General features: G+C 45.8%; 1 protein-coding gene across 1 annotated transcript in view; it reads left to right on the forward strand.

The window, feature by feature from the left end:
- LOC134910698 (calpain-8-like) overlaps positions 1 to 24,033 on the forward strand; it is a 121,140-nt gene that overhangs the window by 45,252 nt on the left and 51,855 nt on the right. The window contains exon 4 of the mRNA XM_063919020.1: positions 18,703 to 18,836. Coding sequence (XP_063775090.1) covers positions 18,703 to 18,836 — 134 coding nt within the window. The remainder of the gene's footprint in view (positions 1 to 18,702; positions 18,837 to 24,033) is intronic.

Here is a 24,033-nt window from a genome sequence, read left to right on the forward strand (position 1 = left end):
AATAGCTTTGTCAGAGCCATCGGATTTACAAAAAATGTTGGGCTAGCGTGAGTTTAAAAATACTAGGGAAACTGGGGATCCATGGCAAAGTTCATCAAGTGTCCATATCATAGGTTGTCAAAACTTCATCTTTGGTGCTTGTCTGTTGTCTGTATAGCGTCTCGTCAACTTCCTCGTCCAAGGGGGTCTTTGTATCTTGGAGAAAAGCAGAAAAACAGGTGAAAGAAACGGACCGTATAATCGCATTTTCATCACATCCTGGTTTCTATCATTGGGTCATAAATCAAATCCAGGTTAATTACGGTTTCCTCACTCCTCAAGCTCATCACTTTTGTACTTTGTTTGCACCTCATTAAAGCCTGCCCGCATCTAAATATCAATCCAATCGATATAACGACACCCAAGATACATAGTAGAAACTTTCCAACATCCATTATGACTCCTTGAGCCCAGTCTCCCAAACCGGAGAACCAATTTCGCGGGTTCAACCATGACACCCAACCAGTCAGCTCATTACCTACAGCAGCAAGGGTGAGATTGTGTTTTCGACGAAATTCCCACTTCAATTGGAGAATATCGTCCATCTTTTGGTCTATGACCTCTACCGGATCCTCGGTGCTATTTGTGATATACGTGCAACACTTTATGCCGTACTGTGTTGCCAATGTAACACAATATCCGCCTGTTACTGCTGTAAGATAATTAAGAACCATCCTATGCTGAACTAGTTCTGTTTTATAAGCTTGAAGTTCTCTTCCAGTGTATCTAAACGTGTCATCATACATTTCAGTGATATTATCTAACAAATTGGCGAGTGCGGAAATGTATTTATAGTTCATCACTCCTCGAGCGGTGCGAGTGAAATCTAACGCTACCAGAACCTGAATCCCAGTGGATTCATGGATAAGATCAGAGGCCGGATGCTCTAACCTTTCTGACAGTTGTCTTTTAACTCGGTGCTCGTAATGAGTGTGAGTATAAGGAGCTTGGGCACCACGGTGTATGTCCTTCATTTTGTCATGTGTAACAGTCATCACTTCAGGCAATACTTTTCCAATATAACACAATCCTTCAGAGTTTGGGGCAAGCCACTTGTACGCCTTTCTCCCGCATATGAAATATGCGTCATCGGGGAGAACATATGGGACGGAGAAGGACATGACCATGTTACAAACCTTCCAGGTGAAATCTCCTGACCCTAATTCTTCCATCTGCTTAAGGCACGTATCAGTTTGTACGATATGTGCACAGTATCCTGGTGATACTTCTCCAACTCTAGTAATTCTATTTCCTAGGGTGTATCTATACCGGAAAGATTTTCCTCTACTGGCTATGTGGCGTACAAGCTCTGTATCTGTAGGCATTCTATCTGCTCTGTGTGAAAAGGTCATGGTAAGGTTGCTCCATGACACTTCCCAATTTCCCGGCTTACGGGGATTGGAGATATTAAAACATAAGAGGGACCTATCCACATGGTATTGGTGGAGCTTCAAACTAGGAGGGCTGGAGATGTTAAATCTCCGGTCCACCGGTCTTCCACCACTTAGCTAAAGTACCTCCCCTAACGTTAAAGGAAATGGCACTAGCCCTGATTTGCTATGACCCTGAGGTACTTGAGAGCATACCCAACAATCTGTTTTATTTAACACGTTACCCACTAAGGAGTGATGGTCACTCAATGGATGCTGGTCCATATGGATATTAAGACTGGATTGGCATTTCTTTATGCATCCATCTTCAACCATTGTCACAGAGCCTACAGATACAGTTTTTCTTTTTGAACTAACAATCCTTCAAAGAAAATGTTTACAGATAACATGGTTGTTAGATCGTGCCCGGTACTCGCCTTTGCTTGGTGATTGGGTTGCTATTGGAAATTTACACCTCCGTCTCAGTCATCAGGACCTTTCTGGATCCTTTCTCGACCTCACTGGTACTCTCACCGAAACAGACTGCTCTGGTCAACATCATGGTTAACGGGAAAATCCATATCACAGTCTCTTGGGGCAAGTCCATCTTACAGGAGGAGAAAAGAAGAAATTTGTAAAGGGGGCATAAGAAAACAGTTTGAGGGGGGGAGAGAACTTGTTACGATAATAAGTTCTCTCGTCTTGTTGTTCTTCTTGTTCTGCTGTCCTCTCAAAGGTGCTGTCTCTCAGTCTTCCAAACGAACATTCTGGTGATGCAATATTCCTTCCCAACCGACGATCTTTCTGTAAGGAGCAAAAATCTGGCATTACCATTGGTCCAACTGAGGGGTGACATAGCATCTTTAAACCATGGAAACATGAGTGGGAAGAGAGAGACAACAAAAAAAACAAAAGAGATAGAGAACAATTCATGTGCATATATACATTACATAACTCGACAATAACCATCAATAAGAAAAGAGAAACAAAGCATTTTTAAACATTGTCAACATTAAGAAAACATTGTTAGCATTAGAAAAACATTGTCAGACTTATTAGGCTGTCATATCTATGTGTCTAATGGTCTCCTTGAGCAGTCCCTCCCCACCAGCACCTGCATTACTCCACTGTCTGTATCTGGCCAGAAATACATTGTGGTGGAGGTCATGCTGGGGTTTGGTAGACTTCTGCAAGGACCAAGTGGATATGCAATGTGTGAATTCTTACCACTACTCGTCAGAGATGGGGATAGAGAGAGAGAGAGAAAAAAAAAAACATTTTTCACAAATACATTTACAACTTTTCACCTGGTCATTCCTGTGTCTTCAGTGAATGACCTCCCACTTTGTTAACCGTTACCTCAGGCTTACCATCAGTCCTAATGATCACCTTTCCTGACTATATATTATGGGTGTGGCCCAAAATTCTTCCTATATGATCCCTGATTATAATGGTGTGTGTTGTAATTTTGCTCATTTCTTGGTCTAGGGGGTCTAACTTTATGTGGGTTATTACAGTTGTTGGCATAATGCCCTTCTCTTCTACAATGGTAACAGATCCTTGGCTTTCTCCGAGTGTCAGTGAACTGGGGTCTTGGCTGATTTGATGCCTCCTCAAACGCTCGGATGCTCATCATCATCAACCGTTTCCCCTGTTCTTCCCTGATTCCTTGGTTTTCATGATTATGGTGTTGTCTTTCTCTTGATCTACAATCTCTTGCAAAGTGTCCCTTTTTATGACAATTGTAACAGACTTCCATATCTGGATTTCTCGCAGGGGTGTGGGGCTTTTGTTGGGGTGGTCTTGTGGTTAGGGCCTGTATATTTGCTGCCATTAACTTATCTCTTAGTGACTCTCTGTATCTGGTGATATTCTGATCATGATTAATGACGGCCTCTCTTAGTGCGGTCACCGAGATATCTCTCCAGTTTGGGTTGGTGGTCTGTACCTTTGTTTTTAATTCATCCTTTAAACCATTCATTAATACCTTAACCGCTATTCCTTTATGTTGTGCATTTGTCTTGATGTCTGCGATCCCAGTGTTTCTAGCCATTATTTGCAGTGCTCGATTGAAATAATTAGAAACATTTTCCCTTTCGTTTTGCCTTATGGAGAAAATGTCATTCCACTTGACAGCGGCTGGGAAATATATTCCTAACTGTCGGTTAATCTGCCTAATACATTCCTGATTGTGTTCCTCCATACAAGGTACCTCCGTGTCTAATTTACAATCAGCAATGAATTTTGCAGGGTCAACACTGGAGGGCAAACATGCCCTCAGCACTGTCCGCCACTCTTGGTTGGTGGGTCCTGTGGCGTTTCCTAGTTCTTTAATAAACCTTTGACATTTGGCTAGATTTTTCCTAGGATCAGGAAATTCAGACATAATTGATCTCAATTCGGTCCGGGACCAGAGACAGTGCATTGCACTGTCCTTGACGGGAATGATTCCCTGATCGTCAGTCTTCCCATTGGGGACTGAGATCACCCTGGCCAGATCGAACTCAGTTACATCATCTTGTGTTGGTCTTACATTTTGGGGTACATCTGTTTGTGCGTGATATGAAACATTGTACGTACCTGTGGACACGACCTCACCTGACCCTTCGTTAGGGGGTTTGATTATTGCCTTTACCAATTTGGTCGCGTCCACCTGGATGGCTTTTGTGATGGTTGCTGGAAGAGGTGCTGACATCGTTCTGGGCTCACTTTCTTGTTTGTATTCCTGAGGGAAGTTTGACATGGGGTGCAACTTGCATAGGTTAATAGTTGTACATTCAACAGTATTACAATAATCATTGTTACATTTATTACACTTATTCTTATAATCTTTATTACAGTTGCTAAGAGCGTTTTTATTGTTCCACCTTGTGCTTTTCTCCGCAACCACAATCCTCCCTGCTGCCATATCTCTCCCCTCAAGATAAGAGTCAGAAAAGTCAATTGAATCTCTTTGTAATTCACCTTCCTGTTGCCATAACTGCAAATAATCATAATGTTTACTTCGTCTCTTTGTTGGTTCAATGAGACATATCCTCCTCCTTAAATTTTGTAACACTTTTGGGCTAAAGCTGCCTATATTTGGGAACTTCTCCCCATCATGTACAGTCATTCTCTCCCATTCATCACATAAAACTTCAGCGTGATTTCCATATTTCTCACACATCACATATCGTGCCGACCCGACTGGCCGGTTCCCTAAATCAACCCGAACCGAGGTTGATCGCCCCCTACCTGAACAACTGGCCCCCATAATCTGCAGGTGTTGCTTACTACTCCTTTGATCTTTATATCAAGGTTTTCAGCGAACCCTTACAAACAAACCAAGATGTCCTGGGCAGGCTGGCGGTGGCGGTTTACCAAGTACCCCACTCACTTCTCGCCCACGTTGGCCAGTACTGCAATCACTGTAACCAGAGCTGCTGTACCCAACTCAGGGCCCCTGTGAACCTGTGTTTACTGGAACATATGAGGGTTACCCGCAGGACACTTACTCTTTCCAGTAAAGGTGGGGTTGTTAGATAGTTCCTGAGTGACCAGCGAACTTCCCTTTAAAAATAAAAAAATTCACAAATCACGTCAGAATGTACAAATAGCGTTTGTGACCACTTTACTCTAATGGTATTAGGTCAGATTACTAACTACTGCACACAATTACGTGCGGTCCAATCGTTCAGTACATAAGCACTACCTGTTATGTACTGAGAGATTAATGGAATCGATGTTTCCGGCCGCGATTCCTTCAGCATGAGCTTGTATGGCCTATATGGGTTCTGCACCAACACCCCAGGCGTTGTGCCTCTTGTACCTTTATAGCGGACCTCTTTGTCTATTTTACCTGTTACCTTATGACCTCCTGGTCTGTTATGTTAATGACCTCCTGGTCTGTTATGTTAATGACCTCCTGGTCTGTTACCTTATGACCTCCTGGTCTGTTACCTTATGACCTCCTGGTCTGTTACCTTATGGTCCGCTATACTCTAATGCTCAAATATTTATTTAACCAGGGATGCCTCCCTAGCCACCGTATATGTCACTTACACGTATGTCCTTTGACGAGTACCCGACTTTCCTTTTGGTTCAACCTCTAAGTTATATAAACTTATGTGATAAAAACACACTCACTCAACACATGTACACTTTGTTTCTATATCTATTTCTGCGCAGAAGTTTTTCTTCAGCCCAGCAGTGTTACCAATTTGGAGCAGGATCTGTTAAACTAAATTTCAGATTTTTCCAAAAATAGATTTGCGTTATTTACCGCTGTGCGTTACTTATCGCCTTTGCGCTAATTATCGCTTTGCGCTAATTCAACTTTTCGTGACTTGAGCTACGTGGGCGTAACCGGACGCTACGTTGCGTAATGTACGCTGCGTGCGTCTGCCTCTGGATTGCGTACGCAAGTCTTTTGTTAGGGACACGTGTACGCAAAACAAAGATCCACCGTAACACAATTTCTATTTTTATCAATGTAGATGATCCCTGATCATCTACCGCACACCACACTGACTGCCTTGTCTCCCAGACAAGCCGTGTGTTGGTCTATATTTTAACTATTACCTCTACTATGAAATAACAGCAAATCTCTTTTAGCACTTTCTATCAACTATAAAAATTGGCAAACAGGAATAGTGATATACGAAATTGAAAAAGAAATGCAGATATATATGTATGCGTGCGTGTATACGCAAGACAGAACAGAAATAAAACAGTTTTAAAAGACACAAGCGTTTTGTTCTTACTTCCGGTTCCCGGATTCCTTCAGCACTCTTTATCTAAGCGAAGCAGACGCTTATCCCGTCAGCACTGCGAGACAACCTCCCACCCTTTGCTGGGGGATAATGTCTGCTGATCTACCTAGTGCAGATATGAGAAGGACAGGACGAGTCCCCCAATTGACAATGCTAAATTCCTTTGTCGTATAAACAACCCTTTATGAAGTCTAAGAACACTGTACGCTGTTTATTTAAGAAGTACCGTACGGGTACGCTGGTTGCGTAACGATCGCTCCGCCGTAGGCGAGACGCTCAAGCGTCACGTTCGCTCACGGCCCAGCGATCACAGGACAGCACGTTAAGGGCTATGACTAGAGTAATGATTCGCTATGGCGTAGCGGACGCTCGAGACCACGAGGAGATCACCAGCGGCGCTGACGCTCACAACGCTATACCTTTATGTCTAAACCTTATACCAATGAAATACACAGAATACCTTAATGTGAATACAGGGTGTAAGTGCAACCTTGTGTAACCTGACTAACTACAAAGCTGCTTGAGCGTCACCGACGCTCAAGTGAACACTTAACACTATAGGAAATACACAGATACTGGTTTAGGGTCCAAAGCCTATTAACTGTATTATATCTAATATACTTGTAAAAGGGGATAACAGTACAAATGATACACTACAATATAACAGAGACTTCCTAACCAAATAACTATACAAGAAATACAATACAATACTATGCTGATCTAATACAATACAATACTAGTCAATGGGAGATACGAGAGAAGGAGAAGAGAGAGAGAGAGAGAGAGATATATATATGAGAGAAATGGCTCACAGAAAGACAATGATTACGGAGAGAAACTTACGCACAAGGGTAAACGATCGCATGCGCCTGGACATCCAGCACCCGATTTTCAGCAATGAGAACCGTTGAAGAGTGAGAGCTGGATGTGGTCGGCCTGCCTATTTATGCCCCACACACAATGCAATCCTACAGTCCCTACAATCCCATTGTCCATTGGACGTCGGAATTCGGCCCTGCATCATAACAAAAGGTCATAGGTTGATTCATACAGGTGGGCTGTGACGATTTCAAACAGCTCAGGTGGGTGGGGAACTAGGTTTCCCGCCGCATACCTGAGTATGAGTAAATAATAGAAATGGACATAAACTTCTTATGTCCATAACTATTCGCACGAGCGATTAATACGCTCCAAACCAACACCGGAATATTGCTAATTAAATACTCTTCCGATGGGTACCAAACACTGCTGCATGACTCCTGTTAGACCCTTCCTACAATACAAAGAGGGATTCCTCAGCTCAGGGACATTCTATATTAACCAAACTTTCAGAAACTATCAAAGGGATCATGATCTACAAACTACATTAATACTGAAAATATGTAACGAATGAGTCGCACGCTACGATTACATAAACTCTACCGTAAATACGCATACCGTGCGCCCGCGGGTGCACGCTATTGCGGGTATGCGCCTTCACGGGAGAGCGTACGCATGCGCAGCGCAGACCAGTGTGCGGTGCAAATATGGCAACGTGCATAGAGACATTTTTCTGACTTTGACACTGGTTTGACGTCACAAACATGCCCTGCGTCCGGCCAGCCACTCCTCCGTTTCTCCAGCCACTCCTGCGTTTTTACCTGGCACGCTCCCTGAAAACGGACAGTTTCCGCCCAGAAACACCCACTTCCTGTCAATCACACTACGATCAGCGGAGCGATTGAAAAGCTTAGTTAGCCCGTGAGTAAAATAGCATAGTTTTGTGTAAATTTGCTTAGCGCGTGCGCCCTGCTGTGCATACGCATGCGCAGAACTGCCGGATTTTAGCCTATTAGCAATTCTGCTAAAAATAGCAGCGAGCGAACAGCTCGGAATGGCCACCATTGTACAGAGCAGAGTTGTGTCATATATCAGAATAATGCAGAATAATGAACTCTTATGACATAAAGGCGTTACTGAAAAGCATGGAAGGAAAACCCAAAAAAACACTGTATAACAAGAAAAGGTTGCAGTGGGTCTTGTCTGAAGAGCTGGTGAAGTTCAACATAATTAAGAGGTTGGGGGTTATTTAGTAATAGTGTCAACTCTCTTTTTGGGAGATGTATAAAACCTTAGCGAAAGATAAAGTGGAGAAGGTTATATAAGTATATATTACATTATTTATATAGCGCACACATATTCCACAGCAATTTACAGAGAATAATTGCCCATTCACATCAGTCCCTGTTCCAGTGGAGTTTACAATCTATATTCCCTGTCACATGTACACGCACAACACATTCATGCTAGGGTTAATTTTGTTGGGAGTCAATTAACCTACCAGTATATTTTTGGATTGTGGGAGGAAACCCACGCAGGTACGGGGAGAATATACAAACTCCACACAGATAGGGCCATGGTGGTAATTGAACCCATGATCTCAGTACTGTGAGGCAGAAATGCTAACCATTACACCATTACACCACTTAAAGGACCTGAGTTGAAAGGTCCTGATACGGGTGTGGTTCGTTTTATCGACAGTGTCTAGGTCGACAATGTTTAGGTCGACCACTATAGGTCGACAGTCACTAGGTCGACATGGATGGGAGGTCGACAGGGTTTCTAGGTCGACGTGTGCTAGGTCGACAGGTCTAAAGGTCGACATGAGGATTTTTTTTTTTTTTGGGTGTCGTTTTCTTCGTAAAGTGACCGGGATCCCAAATTAGTGCACTGCGTCCCCTCGCATGGCTCGCTTCGCTCGCCATGCTTCGGGCATGGTGCCTTCGCTCCGCTACCGCTTCGCTCAGCACACTTTACCGTTCCAATCGTAGTCCACGTGGATCGTTAAGTATGAAAAAAAAAAAAAAAAAAAACAAATGTGAAAAACTCATGTCGACCTTTAGACCTGTCGACCTAGCACATGTCGACCTAGAAACCCTGTCGACCTTCCATCCATGTCGACCTAGTGACTGTCGACCTATAGTGGTCGACCTAAACATTGTCGACCTAGACACTGTCGATAAAACGACCGGATCCCCCTGATACAGCTAGATTAATTATGCAAACTACAGCTAAGAACAATTTAAGGTCAGTTGTAACTTTACCTGGGAACAAAAAGTATGCACAAAAATAGCACATTTCTGTCCTTACAAAGAGCTGAAGAGGCTTACATGTGGGCAACAGCAGCCTTTGCCCAACTCAAATACACTTACTTAGAACTTGTGCTCATTTTATAAAACAATTACTTGACGTTAAGGATTGAATAATCCCTGTAATACAGCAGAAACAAATCCCAACTTTTGAATATAGCAAAAAATACAATTTGCTTCAGCACGTCACAAAAACACAATCTATGCCCAAGCGCTGAAGAAAGAACCAATGAGTGTCAGGGGAGCATTCGCAAACAGCCAATCGCCAGTGTCGGCACCCGCTATCCTCATCCTCCTTATTTGCGCCTGCCCCTAACCCCCTCCAAACAGTAAGTCTGTCTCAAGCGTAATATAAGACTTTGTCCAGGTCTGCGAACTTACTTGGTACCCAGGGTACATTAGGATGCCCCAGCATCACCCTATCACACCCATGCAGGGGAAGGCAGGTGTTAATGGGCAGTTCATTCAAATCTGCGTGGGTACATGTGTGCACAGAGCTGCGGGAATGTGCAGTGATATATGCCGCGCTGAGTCTGCACCAGCTGCACAATGTGTGGCTCCCTAGAGACTAGGGTTGCCACCTCTCCCTGATTTCCTGGATTCTCCAGGATTTGGTGGCAACCCTCCAGGATGTTTTTCCCTTCACCCAGATTCCTGGATTCTCCAGGAATAAGGGGACCCTGGGAGCATCAGCACTGCTCCTTGGCAGCCAATCAACTCAGTGAACTACAGTGATTGTCTCGCGAGATGATGACTAGAGATGAGCGGGTTCGGTTTCTTTGAATCCGAACCCGCACGAACTTCACTTTTTTTTTCACGGGTCCGAGCGACTCGGATCTTCCCGCCTTGCTCGGTTAACCCGAGCGCGCCCGAACGTCATCATGACGCTGTCGGATTCTCGCGAGACTCGGATTCTATATAAGGAGCCGCGCGTCGCCGCCATTTTCACACGTGCATTGAGATTGATAGGGAGAGGACGTGGCTGGCGTCCTCTCCATTAGAATAGATTAGAAGAGAGAGAGAGAGAGAGAGAGAGATTGTGCAGACAGAGTTTACCACAGTGACCAGTGCAGTTGTTGTTAAGTTAACTTTTATTTAATATATCCGTTCTCTGCTATATCCGTTCTCTGCCTGAAAAAAACGATACACAGCAGTCACACAGTGTGACTCAGTCTGTGTGCACTCAGCTCAGCCCAGTGTGCTGCACATCAATGTATAAAAGCTTATAATAATTGTGGGGGAGACTGGGGAGCACTGCAGGTTGTTATAGCAGGAGCCAGGAGTACATAATATTATATTAATTTAAAATTAAACAGTGCACACTTTTGCTGCAGGAGTGCCACTGCCAGTGTGACTAGTGGTGACCAGTGCCTGACCACCAGTATAGTAGTATATTGTTGTATACTATCTCTTTATCAACCAGTCTATATTAGCAGCAGACACAGTACAGTGCGGTAGTTCACGGCTGTGGCTACCTCTGTGTCGGCAGTCGGCACTCGGCAGGCAGTCCGTCCATCCATAATTGTATAATTATATACCACCTAACCGTGGTATTTTTTTTTCTTTCTTTATACCGTCGTCATAGTCATACTAGTTGTTACGAGTATACTACTATCTCTTTATCAACCAGTGTACAGTGCGGTAGTTCACGGCTGTGGCTACCTCTGTGTCGGCAGTCGGCAGGCAGTCCGTCCATCCATAATTGTATTATTATAATATATACCACCTAACCGTGGTTTTTTTTTCATTCTTTATACCGTCATAGTGTCATACTAGTTGTTACGAGTATACTACTATCTCTTTATCAACCAGTGTACAGTGCGGTAGTTCACGGCTGTGGCTACCTCTGTGTCGGCAGTCGGCAGGCAGTCCGTCCATCCATAATTGTATTATAATATATACCACCTAACCGTGGTTTTTTTTTCATTCTTTATACCGTCATAGTGTCATACTAGTTGTTACGAGTATACTACTATCTCTTTATCAACCAGTGTACAGTGCGGTAGTTCACGGCTGTGGCTACCTCTGTGTCGGCAGTCGGCAGGCAGTCCGTCCATCCATAATTGTATTATAATATATACCACCTAACCGTGGTTTTTTTTTCATTCTTTATACCGTCATAGTCAGTCATACTAGTTGTTACGAGTATACTACTATCTCTTTATCAACCAGTGTACAGTGCGGTAGTTCACGGCTGTGGCTACCTCTGTGTCGGCACTCGGCAGGCAGTCCGTCCATCCATAATTGTATTATAATATATACCACCTAACCGTGGTTTTTTTTTCATTCTTTATACCGTCATAGTGTCATACTAGTTGTTACGAGTATACTACTATCTCTTTATCAACCAGTGTACAGTGCGGTAGTTCACGGCTGTGGCTACCTCTGTGTCGGCAGTCGGCAGGCAGTCCGTCCATCCATAATTGTATTATAATATATACCACCTAACCGTGGTTTTTTTTTCATTCTTTATACCGTCATAGTGTCATACTAGTTGTTACGAGTATACTACTATCTCTTTATCAACCAGTGTACAGTGCGGTAGTTCACGGCTGTGGCTACCTCTGTGTCGGCAGTCGGCAGGCAGTCCGTCCATCCATAATTGTATTATAATATATACCACCTAACCGTGGTTTTTTTTTCATTCTTTATACCGTCATAGTCAGTCATACTAGTTGTTACGAGTATACTACTATCTCTTTATCAACCAGTGTACAGTGCGGTAGTTCACGGCTGTGGCTACCTCTGTGTCGGAACTCGGCAGGCAGTCCGTCCATCCATAATTGTATTACAATATATACCACCTAACCGTGGTTTTTTTTTCATTCTTTATACCGTCATAGTCAGTCATACTAGTTGTTACGAGTATACTACTATCTCTTTATCAACCAGTGTACAGTGCGGTAGTTCACGGCTGTGGCTACCTCTGTGTCGGAACTCGGCAGGCAGTCCGTCCATCCATAATTGTATTACAATATATACCACCTAACCGTGGTTTTTTTTTCATTCTTTATACCGTCATAGTCAGTCATACTAGTTGTTACGAGTATACTACTATCTCTTTATCAACCAGTGTACAGTGCGGTAGTTCACGGCTGTGGCTACCTCTGTGTTGGAACTCGGCAGGCAGTCCGTCCATCCATAATTGTATTATTATAATATATACCACCTAACCGTGGTTTTTTTTTCATTGTTTATACCGTCATAGTGTCATACTAGTTGTTACGAGTATACTACTATCTCTTTATCAACCAGTGTACAGTGCGGTAGTTCACGGCTGTGGCTACCTCTGTGTCGGCAGTCGGCAGGCAGTCCGTCCATCCATAATTGTATTATAATATATACCACCTAACCGTGGTTTTTTTTTCATTCTTTATACCGTCATAGTCAGTCATACTAGTTGTTACGAGTATACTACTATCTCTTTATCAACCAGTGTACAGTGCGGTAGTTCACGGCTGTGGCTACCTCTGTGTCGGAACTCGGCAGGCAGTCCGTCCATCCATAATTGTATTACAATATATACCACCTAACCGTGGTTTTTTTTTCATTCTTTATACCGTCATAGTCAGTCATACTAGTTGTTACGAGTATACTACTATCTCTTTATCAACCAGTGTACAGTGCGGTAGTTCACGGCTGTGGCTACCTCTGTGTCGGAACTCGGCAGGCAGTCCGTCCATCCATAATTGTATTATTATAATATATACCACCTAACCGTGGTTTTTTTTTCATTCTTTATACCGTCATAGTGTCATACTAGTTGTTACGAGTATACTACTATCTCTTTATCAACCAGTGTACAGTGCGGTAGTTCACGGCTGTGGCTACCTCTGTGTCGGCAGTCGGCAGGCAGTCCGTCCATCCATAATTGTATTATAATATATACCACCTAACCGTGGTTTTTTTTTCATTCTTTATACCGTCATAGTCAGTCATACTAGTTGTTACGAGTATACTACTATCTCTTTATCAACCAGTGTACAGTGCGGTAGTTCACGGCTGTGGCTACCTCTGTGTCGGAACTCGGCAGGCAGTCCGTCCATCCATAATTGTATTACAATATATACCACCTAACCGTGGTTTTTTTTTCATTCTTTATACCGTCATAGTCAGTCATACTAGTTGTTACGAGTATACTACTATCTCTTTATCAACCAGTGTACAGTGCGGTAGTTCACGGCTGTGGCTACCTCTGTGTCGGCACTCGGCAGGCAGTCCGTCCATCCATAATTGTATTACAATATATACCACCTAACCGTGGTTTTTTTATACCACCTAACCGTGGCAGTCCGTCCATAATTGTATACTAGTATCCAATCCATCCATCTCCATTGTTTACCTGAGGTGCCTTTTAGTTCTGCCTATAAAATATGGAGAACAAAAAAGTTGAGGTTCCAAAATTAGGGAAAGATCAAGATCCACTTCCACCTCGTGCTGAAGCTGCTGCCACTAGTCATGGCCGAGACGATGAAATGCCAGCAACGTCGTCTGCCAAGGCCGATGCCCAATGTCATAGTACAGAGCATGTCAAATCCAAAACACCAAATATCAGAAAAAAAAGGACTCCAAAACCTAAAATAAAATTGTCGGAGGAGAAGCGTAAACTTGCCAATATGCCATTTACCACACGGAGTGGCAAGGAACGGCTGAGGCCCTGGCCTATGTTCATGGCTAGTGGTTCAGCTTCACATGAGGATGGAAGCACTCAGCCTCTCGCTAGAAAACTGAAAAGACTCAAGCTGGCAAAAGCACCGCAAAGAACTGTGCGTTCTTTGAAATCCCAAATCCACAAGGAGAGTCCAATTGTGTCGGTTGCGATGCCTGACCTTCCCAACACTGGACGTGAAGAGCATGCGCCTTCCACTATTTGCATGCCCCCTGCAAGTGCTGGAAGGAGCACCCGCAGTCCAGTTCCTGATAGTCAGATTGAAGATGTCAGTGTTGAAGTACACCAGGATGAGGAGGATATGGGTGTTGCTGGCGCTGGGGAGGAAATTGACCAGAAGGATTCTGATGGTGAGGTGGTTTGTTTAAGTCAGGCACCCGGGGAGACACCTGTTGTCCGTGGGAGGAATATGGCCGTTGACATGCCAGGTGAAAATACCAAAAAAATCAGCTCTTCGGTGTGGAGGTATTTCACCAGAAATGCGGACAACAGGTGTCAAGCCGTGTGTTCCCTTTGTCAAGCTGTAATAAGTAGGGGTAAGGACGTTAACCACCTCGGAACATCCTCCCTTATACGTCACCTGCAGCGCATTCATAATAAGTCAGTGACAAGTTCAAAAACTTTGGGTGACAGCGGAAGCAGTCCACTGACCAGTAAATCCCTTCCTCTTGTAACCAAGCTCACGCAAACCACCCCACCAACTCCCTCAGTGTCAATTTCCTCCTTCCCCAGGAATGCCAATAGTCCTGCAGGCCATGTCACTGGCAAGTCTGACGAGTCCTCTCCTGCCTGGGATTCCTCCGATGCATCCTTGCGTGTAACGCCTACTGCTGCTGGCGCTGCTGTTGTTGCCGCTGGGAGTCGATGGTCATCCCAGAGGGGAAGTCGTAAGCCCACTTGTACTACTTCCAGTAAGCAATTGACTGTTCAACAGTCCTTTGCGAGGAAGATGAAATATCACAGCAGTCATCCTACTGCAAAGCGGATAACTGAGTCCTTGACAACTATGTTGGTGTTAGACGTGCGTCCGGTATCCGCCGTTAGTTCACAGGGAACTAGACAATTTATTGAGGCAGTGTGCCCCCGTTACCAAATACCATCTAGGTTCCACTTCTCTAGGCAGGCGATACCGAGAATGTACACGGACGTCAGAAAAAGACTCACCAGTGTCCTAAAAAATGCAGTTGTACCCAATGTCCACTTAACCACGGACATGTGGACAAGTGGAGCAGGGCAGGGTCAGGACTATATGACTGTGACAGCCCACTGGGTAGATGTATGGACTCCCGCCGCAAGAACAGCAGCGGCGGCACCAGTAGCAGCATCTCGCAAACGCCAACTCTTTCCTAGGCAGGCTACGCTTTGTATCACCGCTTTCCAGAATACGCACACAGCTGAAAACCTCTTACGGCAACTGAGGAAGATCATCGCGGAATGGCTTACCCCAATTGGACTCTCCTGTGGATTTGTGGCATCGGACAACGCCAGCAATATTGTGTGTGCATTAAATATGGGCAAATTCCAGCACGTCCCATGTTTTGCACATACCTTGAATTTGGTGGTGCAGAATTTTTTAAAAAACGACAGGGGCGTGCAAGAGATGCTGTCGGTGGCCAGAAAAATTGCGGGACACTTTCGGCGTACAGGCACCACGTACAGAAGACTGGAGCACCACCAAAAACTACTGAACCTGCCCTGCCATCATCTGAAGCAAGAAGTGGTAACGAGGTGGAATTCAACCCTCTATATGCTTCAGAGGTTGGAGGAGCAGCAAAAGGCCATTCAAGCCTATACAATTGAGCACGATATAGGAGATGGAATGCACCTGTCTCAAGTGCAGTGGAGAATGATTTCAACGTTGTGCAAGGTTCTGATGCCCTTTGAACTTGCCACACGTGAAGTCAGTTCAGACACTGCCAGCCTGAGTCAGGTCATTCCCCTCATCAGGCTTTTGCAGAAGAAGCTGGAGGCATTGAAGAAGGAGCTAACACGGAGCGATTCCGCTAGGCATGTGGGACTTGTGGATGCAGCCCTTAATTCGCTTAACAAGGATTCACGGGTGGTCAATCTGTTGAAATCAGAGCACTACATTTTGGCCACCGTGCTCGATCCTAGATTTAAAGCCTACCTTGGATCTCTCTTTCCGGCAGACACAGGTCTGCTGGGGTTGAAAGACCTGCTGGTGACAAAATTGTCAAGTCAAGCGGAACGCGACCTGTCAACATCTCCTCCTTCACATTCTCCCGCAACTGGGGGTGCGAGGAAAAGGCTCAGAATTCCGAGCCCACCCGCTGGCGGTGATGCAGGGCAGTCTGGAGCGACTGCTGATGCTGACATCTGGTCCGGACTGAAGGACCTGCCAACGATTACGGACATGTCGTCTACTGTCACTGCATATGATTCTCTCAACATTGATAGAATGGTGGAGGATTATATGAGTGACCGCATCCAAGTAGGCACGTCACACAGTCCGTACTTATACTGGCAGGAAAAAGAGGCAATTTGGAGGCCCTTGCACAAACTGGCTTTATTCTACCTAAGTTGCCCTCCCACAAGTGTGTACTCCGAAAGAGTGTTTAGTGCCGCCGCTCACCTTGTCAGCAATCGGCGTACGAGGTTACATCCAGAAAATGTGGAGAAGATGATGTTCATTAAAATGAATTATAATCAATTCCTCCGCGGAGACATTGACCAGCAGCAATTGCCTCCACAAAGTACACAGGGAGCTGAGATGGTGGATTCCAGTGGGGACGAATTGATAATCTGTGAGGAGGGGGATGTACACGGTGATATATCGGAGGGTGAAGATGAGGTGGACATCTTGCCTCTGTAGAGCCAGTTTGTGCAAGGAGAGATTAATTGCTTCTTTTTTGGGGGGGGTCCAAACCAACCCGTCATATCAGTCACAGTCGTGTGGCAGACCCTGTCACTGAAATGATGGGTTGGTTAAAGTGTGCATGTCCTGTTTTGTTTATACAACATAAGGGTGGGTGGGAGGGCCCAAGGATAATTCCATCTTGCACCTCTTTTTTCTTTTCTTTTTCTTTGCATCATGTGCTGATTGGGGAGGGTTTTTTGGAAGGGACATCCTGCGTGACACTGCAGTGCCACTCCTAGATGGGCCCGGTGTTTGTGTCGGCCACTAGGGTCGCTAATCTTACTCACACAGCTACCTCATTGCGCCTCTTTTTTTCTTTGCGTCATGTGCTGTTTGGGGAGGGTTTTTTGGAAGGGACATCCTGCGTGACACTGCAGTGCCACTCCTAGATGGGCCCGGTGTTTGTGTCGGCCACTAGGGTCGCTAATCTTACTCACACAGTCAGCTACCTCATTGCGCCTCTTTTTTTCTTTGCGTCATGTGCTGTTTGGGGAGGGTTTTTTGGAAGGGCCATCCTGCGTGACACTGCAGTGCCACTCCTAGATGGGCCCGGTGTTTGTGTCGGCCACTAGGGTCGCTAATCTTACTCACACAGCTACCTCATTGCGCCTCTTTTTTTCTTTGCGTCATGTGCTGTTTGGGGAGGGTTTTTTGGAAGGGCCATCCTGCGTGACACTGCAGTGCCACTCCTAGATGGGCCCGGTGTTTGTGTCGGCCACTAGGGTCGCTAATCTTACTCACACAGCTACCTCATTGCGCCTCTTTTTTTCTTTGCGTCATGTGCTGTTTGGGGAGGGTTTTTTGGAAGGGACATCCTGCGTGACACTGCAGTGCCACTCCTAGATTGGCCCGGTGTTTGTGTCGGCCACTAGGGTCGCTTATCTTACTCACACAGCGACCTCGGTGCAAATTTTAGGACTAAAAATAATATTGTGAGGTGTGAGGTATTCAGAATAGACTGAAAATGAGTGTAAATTATGGTTTTTGAGGTTAATAATACTTTGGGATCAAAATGACCCCCAAATTCTATGATTTAAGCTGTTTTTTAGTGTTTTTGGAAAAAAACACCCGAATCCAAAACACACCCGAATCCGACAAAAATAATTCGGTGAGGTTTTGCCAAAACGCGTTCGAACCCAAAACACGGCCGCGGAACCGAACCCAAAACCAAAACACAAAACCCGAAAAATTTCAGGCGCTCATCTCTAATGATGACATCAAATCTTGCAAGACTGTGTTCAGCCCAGACTGAGCTGAAGTTACCGTGACGCTGCCATCGTCAGCTCTTCCTCAGCGTTTCCCCAGGCTGCGGTGGTGAAGTAACGCCGTCCCGGCTCATGTGAGAAGAGCTACGAGAGCTGACAGGCGTGTCACACATATACTTATAATATAATGAGCATGCATGAAACAAATAGAGGCTCAGGTTATATATAGATATATGTATATTTTTTAATCACTAGTAACAGACACCTTTTAGTAGTGCATTTGTTTGTTTAACCTGATAGCGTGATAGTGATTAGGTTGTGTGCAACACTTCCACTTCCATGGTTCTTCCCTCTTTCACACAATCTAGTTTTAAGACACCAAATGCTGTAATTTATCCAAGTGGCGACTATTATATTCCCATTCATATAGATACACTGTTTCATTTAGATTGTTTGCACGTAAAATATTTGATAAACATGGTACATAATTTAATTTACATGAACATTGCTTGCTGCTGCGCGGGAAGTGTGTGTGTGTGTGTGTGTGTGTGTGTGTGTGTGTGTGTGTGTGTGGGGGTGGAGGAGGGGGGGGGGGGGATCTCCAGGAATCGATGATCCATGAGGTGAAGTCTGTATAATAAGGTGTTGCCTGCTTCTCCCAGTTCTGGCAGTACGGAGAGTGGGTGGATGTAATTGTGGACGATCGCTTGCCCACCAAGAAGGGAAAGCTGATGTTCGTGAAGTCCACGACTGCTAACGAATTCTGGAGCGCCCTTCTGGAAAAGGCCTATGCCAAGTAAGTAAGAGCCTACTGGTGTCTACCACCTAGAACACAATGCATAACAAACCGGATCCGATGGAGCAGGCCTACCTGCACCAGTCTCTGTACATACTGTACGTAAATAGAATCCAGAATCAGATGAATTGGGAGCCAACTGTGTATTTTTAAAGTCTCAGAACCTGAACCACAGCTAGTTGGATCTTTACTGACGCAGAACCATTCGATACATTATAATAAGAGCAATACGTTTCCGGTAACAACACTTTTCTTGCTCCACAATTATATGCAAGGGGAGAAGAACATTGCAATTATAATGTAAGTTTTATATTTTCACTGATTTAGTTTTGGGATAAATGTTCTCCAGGGTTCCCATGCTTACTTACACCCCAAACATAGATGAAACCACTCGGATAATATTGTGGCCCATCAGCTGAGCCCCATGATTCTGCCACCCATGCTTTTCAGGTACCTGCATCTCTCAGCCACCCCCTCTTGGCCCTGCCCTTCCCAGAATCCTTTGGGACTTGCAACAAGGCCTCCACCTTCTGGCTATTACAGAACCATGGCTCACACAATCAGACATGGCCTCAGTGGAGTAAGTTTATCCCAGTTGCCTGGAGGCAAGAAAAATATTGGTGCCCCCCCTATATATAATCCGTGAGCCAATAAGATGCAGTTTTGAGATCCGAGTAACACAGAGTAAAACCGAACCCGCTCATCTCTAATTCTAACTATATGAAGCTACTACAAAACCGTTGTAAATAGGCAGATCTATGCAGGGGTCCAACCACACACTACATAGATCTGCTCAGTCACTCACAATGCTGATTATTTCTCTGACAATTAATTTGCGAGTGTCATATCCAGGATTAGAACCCACAACCTATTACACTGGTAGCATGCACCTTACTGATGGAGATATCTGCTCTTGCATAGGAAGCAGGGGCGGATCCAGAAAAAAATTACAGGGGGGGGGGGGGGGCACCATAAGGGGCGTGGCTTCGTTGGAATGGGCGTGGCTTCGTTGGAATGGGCGTGGTATTGCAGGAAAAGACTACCTTATACCCCAGTTTTGCAACCTGCACGCCCAGACGTTGGCCACCACAGGAAAGAAAAATAATCCTGATTCATGCCCCTTACATTATTTGTCATTTTTCCTCCTTATAGTAATGCCCAGTATACATTATGCCACATACTGCAATGGCCCTTAGACATTATGCCACACACAATAATGCACATGACACAGTATGCACACACCGTAATGCCCCCGACACATTATGCCACACACCGTAATGCCCCCGACACATTATGCCACACACTATAATGCCTGTGACACATTATGACAGGAATTGCAATGCCGTTATACATTATGCTACACACTGCACTGCCCCTGATACATTATAGCACATACAATGTCTGTGACACATTATACCACACACTGCAATGACCTTGAGACATTATACCACAATGCCCGTGATATAGTATACCATACACCGTAATGCCTGTGACACATACCGCAATGCCCGTTATACCCTATGCCACACACCGCAATGCCCGTTATATATTATGCCACACTGCAATGACCCTGAGACATTATACCACATACCACAATGCCCGTGATATAGTATACCACACACCGTAATGCCTGACACATTATGACACACACCGCAATGTCCGTGATACATTATGCCACACACTGCAATGACCCTGAGACATTATACCACATATCACAATGCCAGCGATATAGTATACCATACACCGTAATGCCTGTGACACATTATGACACACACCGCAATGTCCGTGATACAGTATGCCACACACCGTAATGCCCATTACACATTAAGTCCTACAGTAAGGCTTCTAATTACTTTTCAAATACCTGCTCGTTGTCAGGGGTTTCATGCACTGGGTGTCATGCTCGTTGCCAGGGGTTTCATGCTCTTGGTTCCATGCACGGTGCCAGGGGTTTTCATGCTCAGGGTGTCATGCTCGTTGCCAGGGGTTTCATGCACTGGGTGTCATGCTCGTTGCCAGGGGTTTCATGCACTGGGTGTCATGCTCGTTGCCAGGGGTTTCATGCACTGGGTGTCATGCTCGTTGCTAGGAGGTAGTCCTTGTTGCTAGGGCTGTGCTCCCAGTGCCACATATGTCCCCAGTGCCAGATATTCCCCCACGGTGCCAGGTACTCACATGCCCCCAGTGCCAAATATAGCCCCCCCCCATGTGCCAGGTACACATATACCCCCCCAGTGCCACATATGCCCCCAGTGCCAGATATTCCCCGACAGTGCCACATATGCCCCCAGTGCCAGATATCCCCCCCCAGTGCTATATATGCCCCCAGTGCCACATATGCCCCAGTGCCAGATATTCCCCCCCAGTGCCACATATGCCCCCAGTGCCAGATATTCCCCCCCCCCAGTGCCACATATGCCCCCAGTGCCAGATATTCCCCCCCCCAGTGCCACATATGCCCCCAGTGCCAGATATTCCCCCCCCCAGTGCCACATATGCCCCCAGTGCCAGATATTCCCCCCCCAGTGCCATATATGCCCCCAGTGCCAGATATTCCCCCCAGTGCCATATATGTCCCCAGTGCAAGATATTCCCCCCCCCCTCCCTGCCAAATATGCCCCCAGTGCCAGATATTCCCCCCCAGTGCCAGATATGCCCCCTCAGTGCGTCGTCCCCCCCCCCCCGCTTCCTCCGCCGCTGCTCCCCCCGCTCCCCTGCTGTTAGGAGGGACACGGAGGGCACAGTGCACGCCTCCCTGTGTCCCTCCTGGGTCTCCGGCGGCCGCGGGTCACTCTAATAAAGGAAGTGCTCACGAACGGCACTTCCTTTATGAGACCCGCGGCCGCCGGAGACCCAGGAGGGACACAGGGAGGCGTGCACTGTGCCCTCCGTGTCCCTCCTAACAGCAGGGGAGGAAACGAGACCGCAGACTGACATGCGGACGCTCGTCCGCATGTCAGTCTGCACTAAATCAGTGGCGCCCCCGCAGCCCCTCGCCCCCAAGCCACCGCGCGGGCTGCGGCGTGCGCACAAAATAAAATAAAAATACACAAATCAACTAAAAATGACAGGGGGGGCACGTGCCTTGGTGCCCCCCCCCCCCCCCCCTAAATCCGCCACTGATAGGAAGTATGAGAATTCTAACTATATGAAGTTACGTGTAATCAGAGAAATAACTTCATATAGTTAGTATTCTCATGCTTCCTTTATAGGAGTAAATAGTTTCATCAGTAAGGTGTCTGCTTCCAGTGTATCTATAATAAAGAGGGTGTGATTTGTAAGGTGCAGTGACTAGTGGGGAAGTCGGCTACGGAAGCGATACCGGCTGCTGTCAATTAACTTAACTGATTAATGTCGCTGAACACACGGAACAGGAGGAGAGGTGCCCCCTTCAAAGCAGGAGCCCGGTGGCAGCTGACTCCGTTGCCTCCCAGAGTTCTGCCTCTGAATGGCCTCCTGTATACACTTGGAGTTTGAATATTACTGTACACATTTTTCACATACGCAAACCTACCACAGGTTCTATCACTCACATTCACATCATTTGAAGTACATTCTATCAGGATTTTCTCCTCTTCCCCTCTGCGAGTTTCAGCTATCTATCTTCCACCTGGGCACCCTAAGCAATTTCTGGAACATTTTTCTGCCTGGCTTCCCGGCTATTCATACTCTGTCATTCCCACCATCGTTCTGTATGATTTTAATATCTCTATTGACAGTCCACAATCTCCTCATGCCTTCAAACTCCTCTCTCTAACTTCCTCTCTCGGCCTCTCCCAATGGACTGACTCCTCTACTCATCAGGAAGGCCACTGCCTATATCTTGTATTCACCTAACTATGATCAGATTCTAAATTCACTTACACTCCTTTCCCTCTCTCAGAGTATAACCTTATCACCTACATGCTCTCCTCCATTACTTCAAACTCTGAAGTCTATGAAGCCTATTCAAACGCGGAAAAATATTAACACTATTCATTTTCAACAACTTTCCACCTCTCTGCAACAACTGCTTTCAACGTACCCTGCATTCGCCTGCCCTGAGAATGCTGTATCACACCTTAACCAAACTCTAGAAACAGCACTTCATGAAGTGGCTCCAGCTACCTATCACACTCCACATAGACTTAGATGTCAGCAGTGGCACTCTAAATTAACAAGACACCTACAAAAACTGTCACGTAAAGTAGAACATCAGGGGGATAAACATCATACTCCAAGCAACTTTCTCATGGGTTGGTATCAGGATCCTGGATCTTGGAATGCCGGCGGTGAGAATACTGACAGCGGCATCCCGATGCGCAGGATACTGACACACCTCCTAAGTAAGTATGCTAATCTCCTACCTCCCTATCTCTTCCTCCCTGCAGCCTAACCCTATCTCCCCCCCAGCAGCCTAACCCTATCTCCCCCCCAGCAGCCTAACCCTATCTCCCCCCCCAGCAGCCTCATCCTATCTCCCCCCCAGCAGCCTAACCCTAATCTCCCCTGGGTGGTGTCTAACCCTAACCCCCCCCCCCCCTTCCCGTTGCCTAACCATCCCACCCCGGCAGCCTAACTCCCCAGTGGAGCCTAACCCTAACCCCCCTTTCCACAGCCTAACTCTAATCCCCCCCAGAGCTTAACCCTAACCTTCCCGGGTGGTGCCTGTACCTACAGTAAAACACAGCCCTCTGCCATGGCCTAACCCTTCTCAGCCCTGGCATGCCTACATTCAGGATGCCGTCAGTCAGGATTCCAGCGTCGGCATTGTGCCGGTTGCCGGTTTTCTCACTGGTGTTGGGTTTCTGGTGTCGGTAGTCTGCCAGCATCCTGAACACCAGTATGCTGACCACATCCCCTTCCTCACGTATCAGACCATCTACCACTCTTATTATAATGCCCTGGACACTGCCAAACAAACGTATTTCCAATATCTCAGCTCTGCTCAAGCCTCTAACCCCAAGCAACTTTTTGATACATTTGAAACATTTCTTATCCCTCCCTCACCCATCCCACCAGCCACGGTCAGTGCACAAGATCTCGCTTCCTAATTCAAGGACTAGATCGATACGTAATTTGAAATGAAACGATGTTCCATCTACAGTATGTTGCCATCAAATAGGAGGTATCGATCAATCTTGTGTAGGACCAGTCGGTTAAGAGGACGTTTTTTTTCCGCAGGTGATAAGGGTTTTAAATTTGGAAATGAAGTGAG

Source organism: Pseudophryne corroboree, chromosome 4 (genome assembly GCF_028390025.1).
Source record: "Pseudophryne corroboree isolate aPseCor3 chromosome 4, aPseCor3.hap2, whole genome shotgun sequence".
NCBI classification, from domain to species: Eukaryota; Metazoa; Chordata; class Amphibia; order Anura; family Myobatrachidae; genus Pseudophryne; species Pseudophryne corroboree.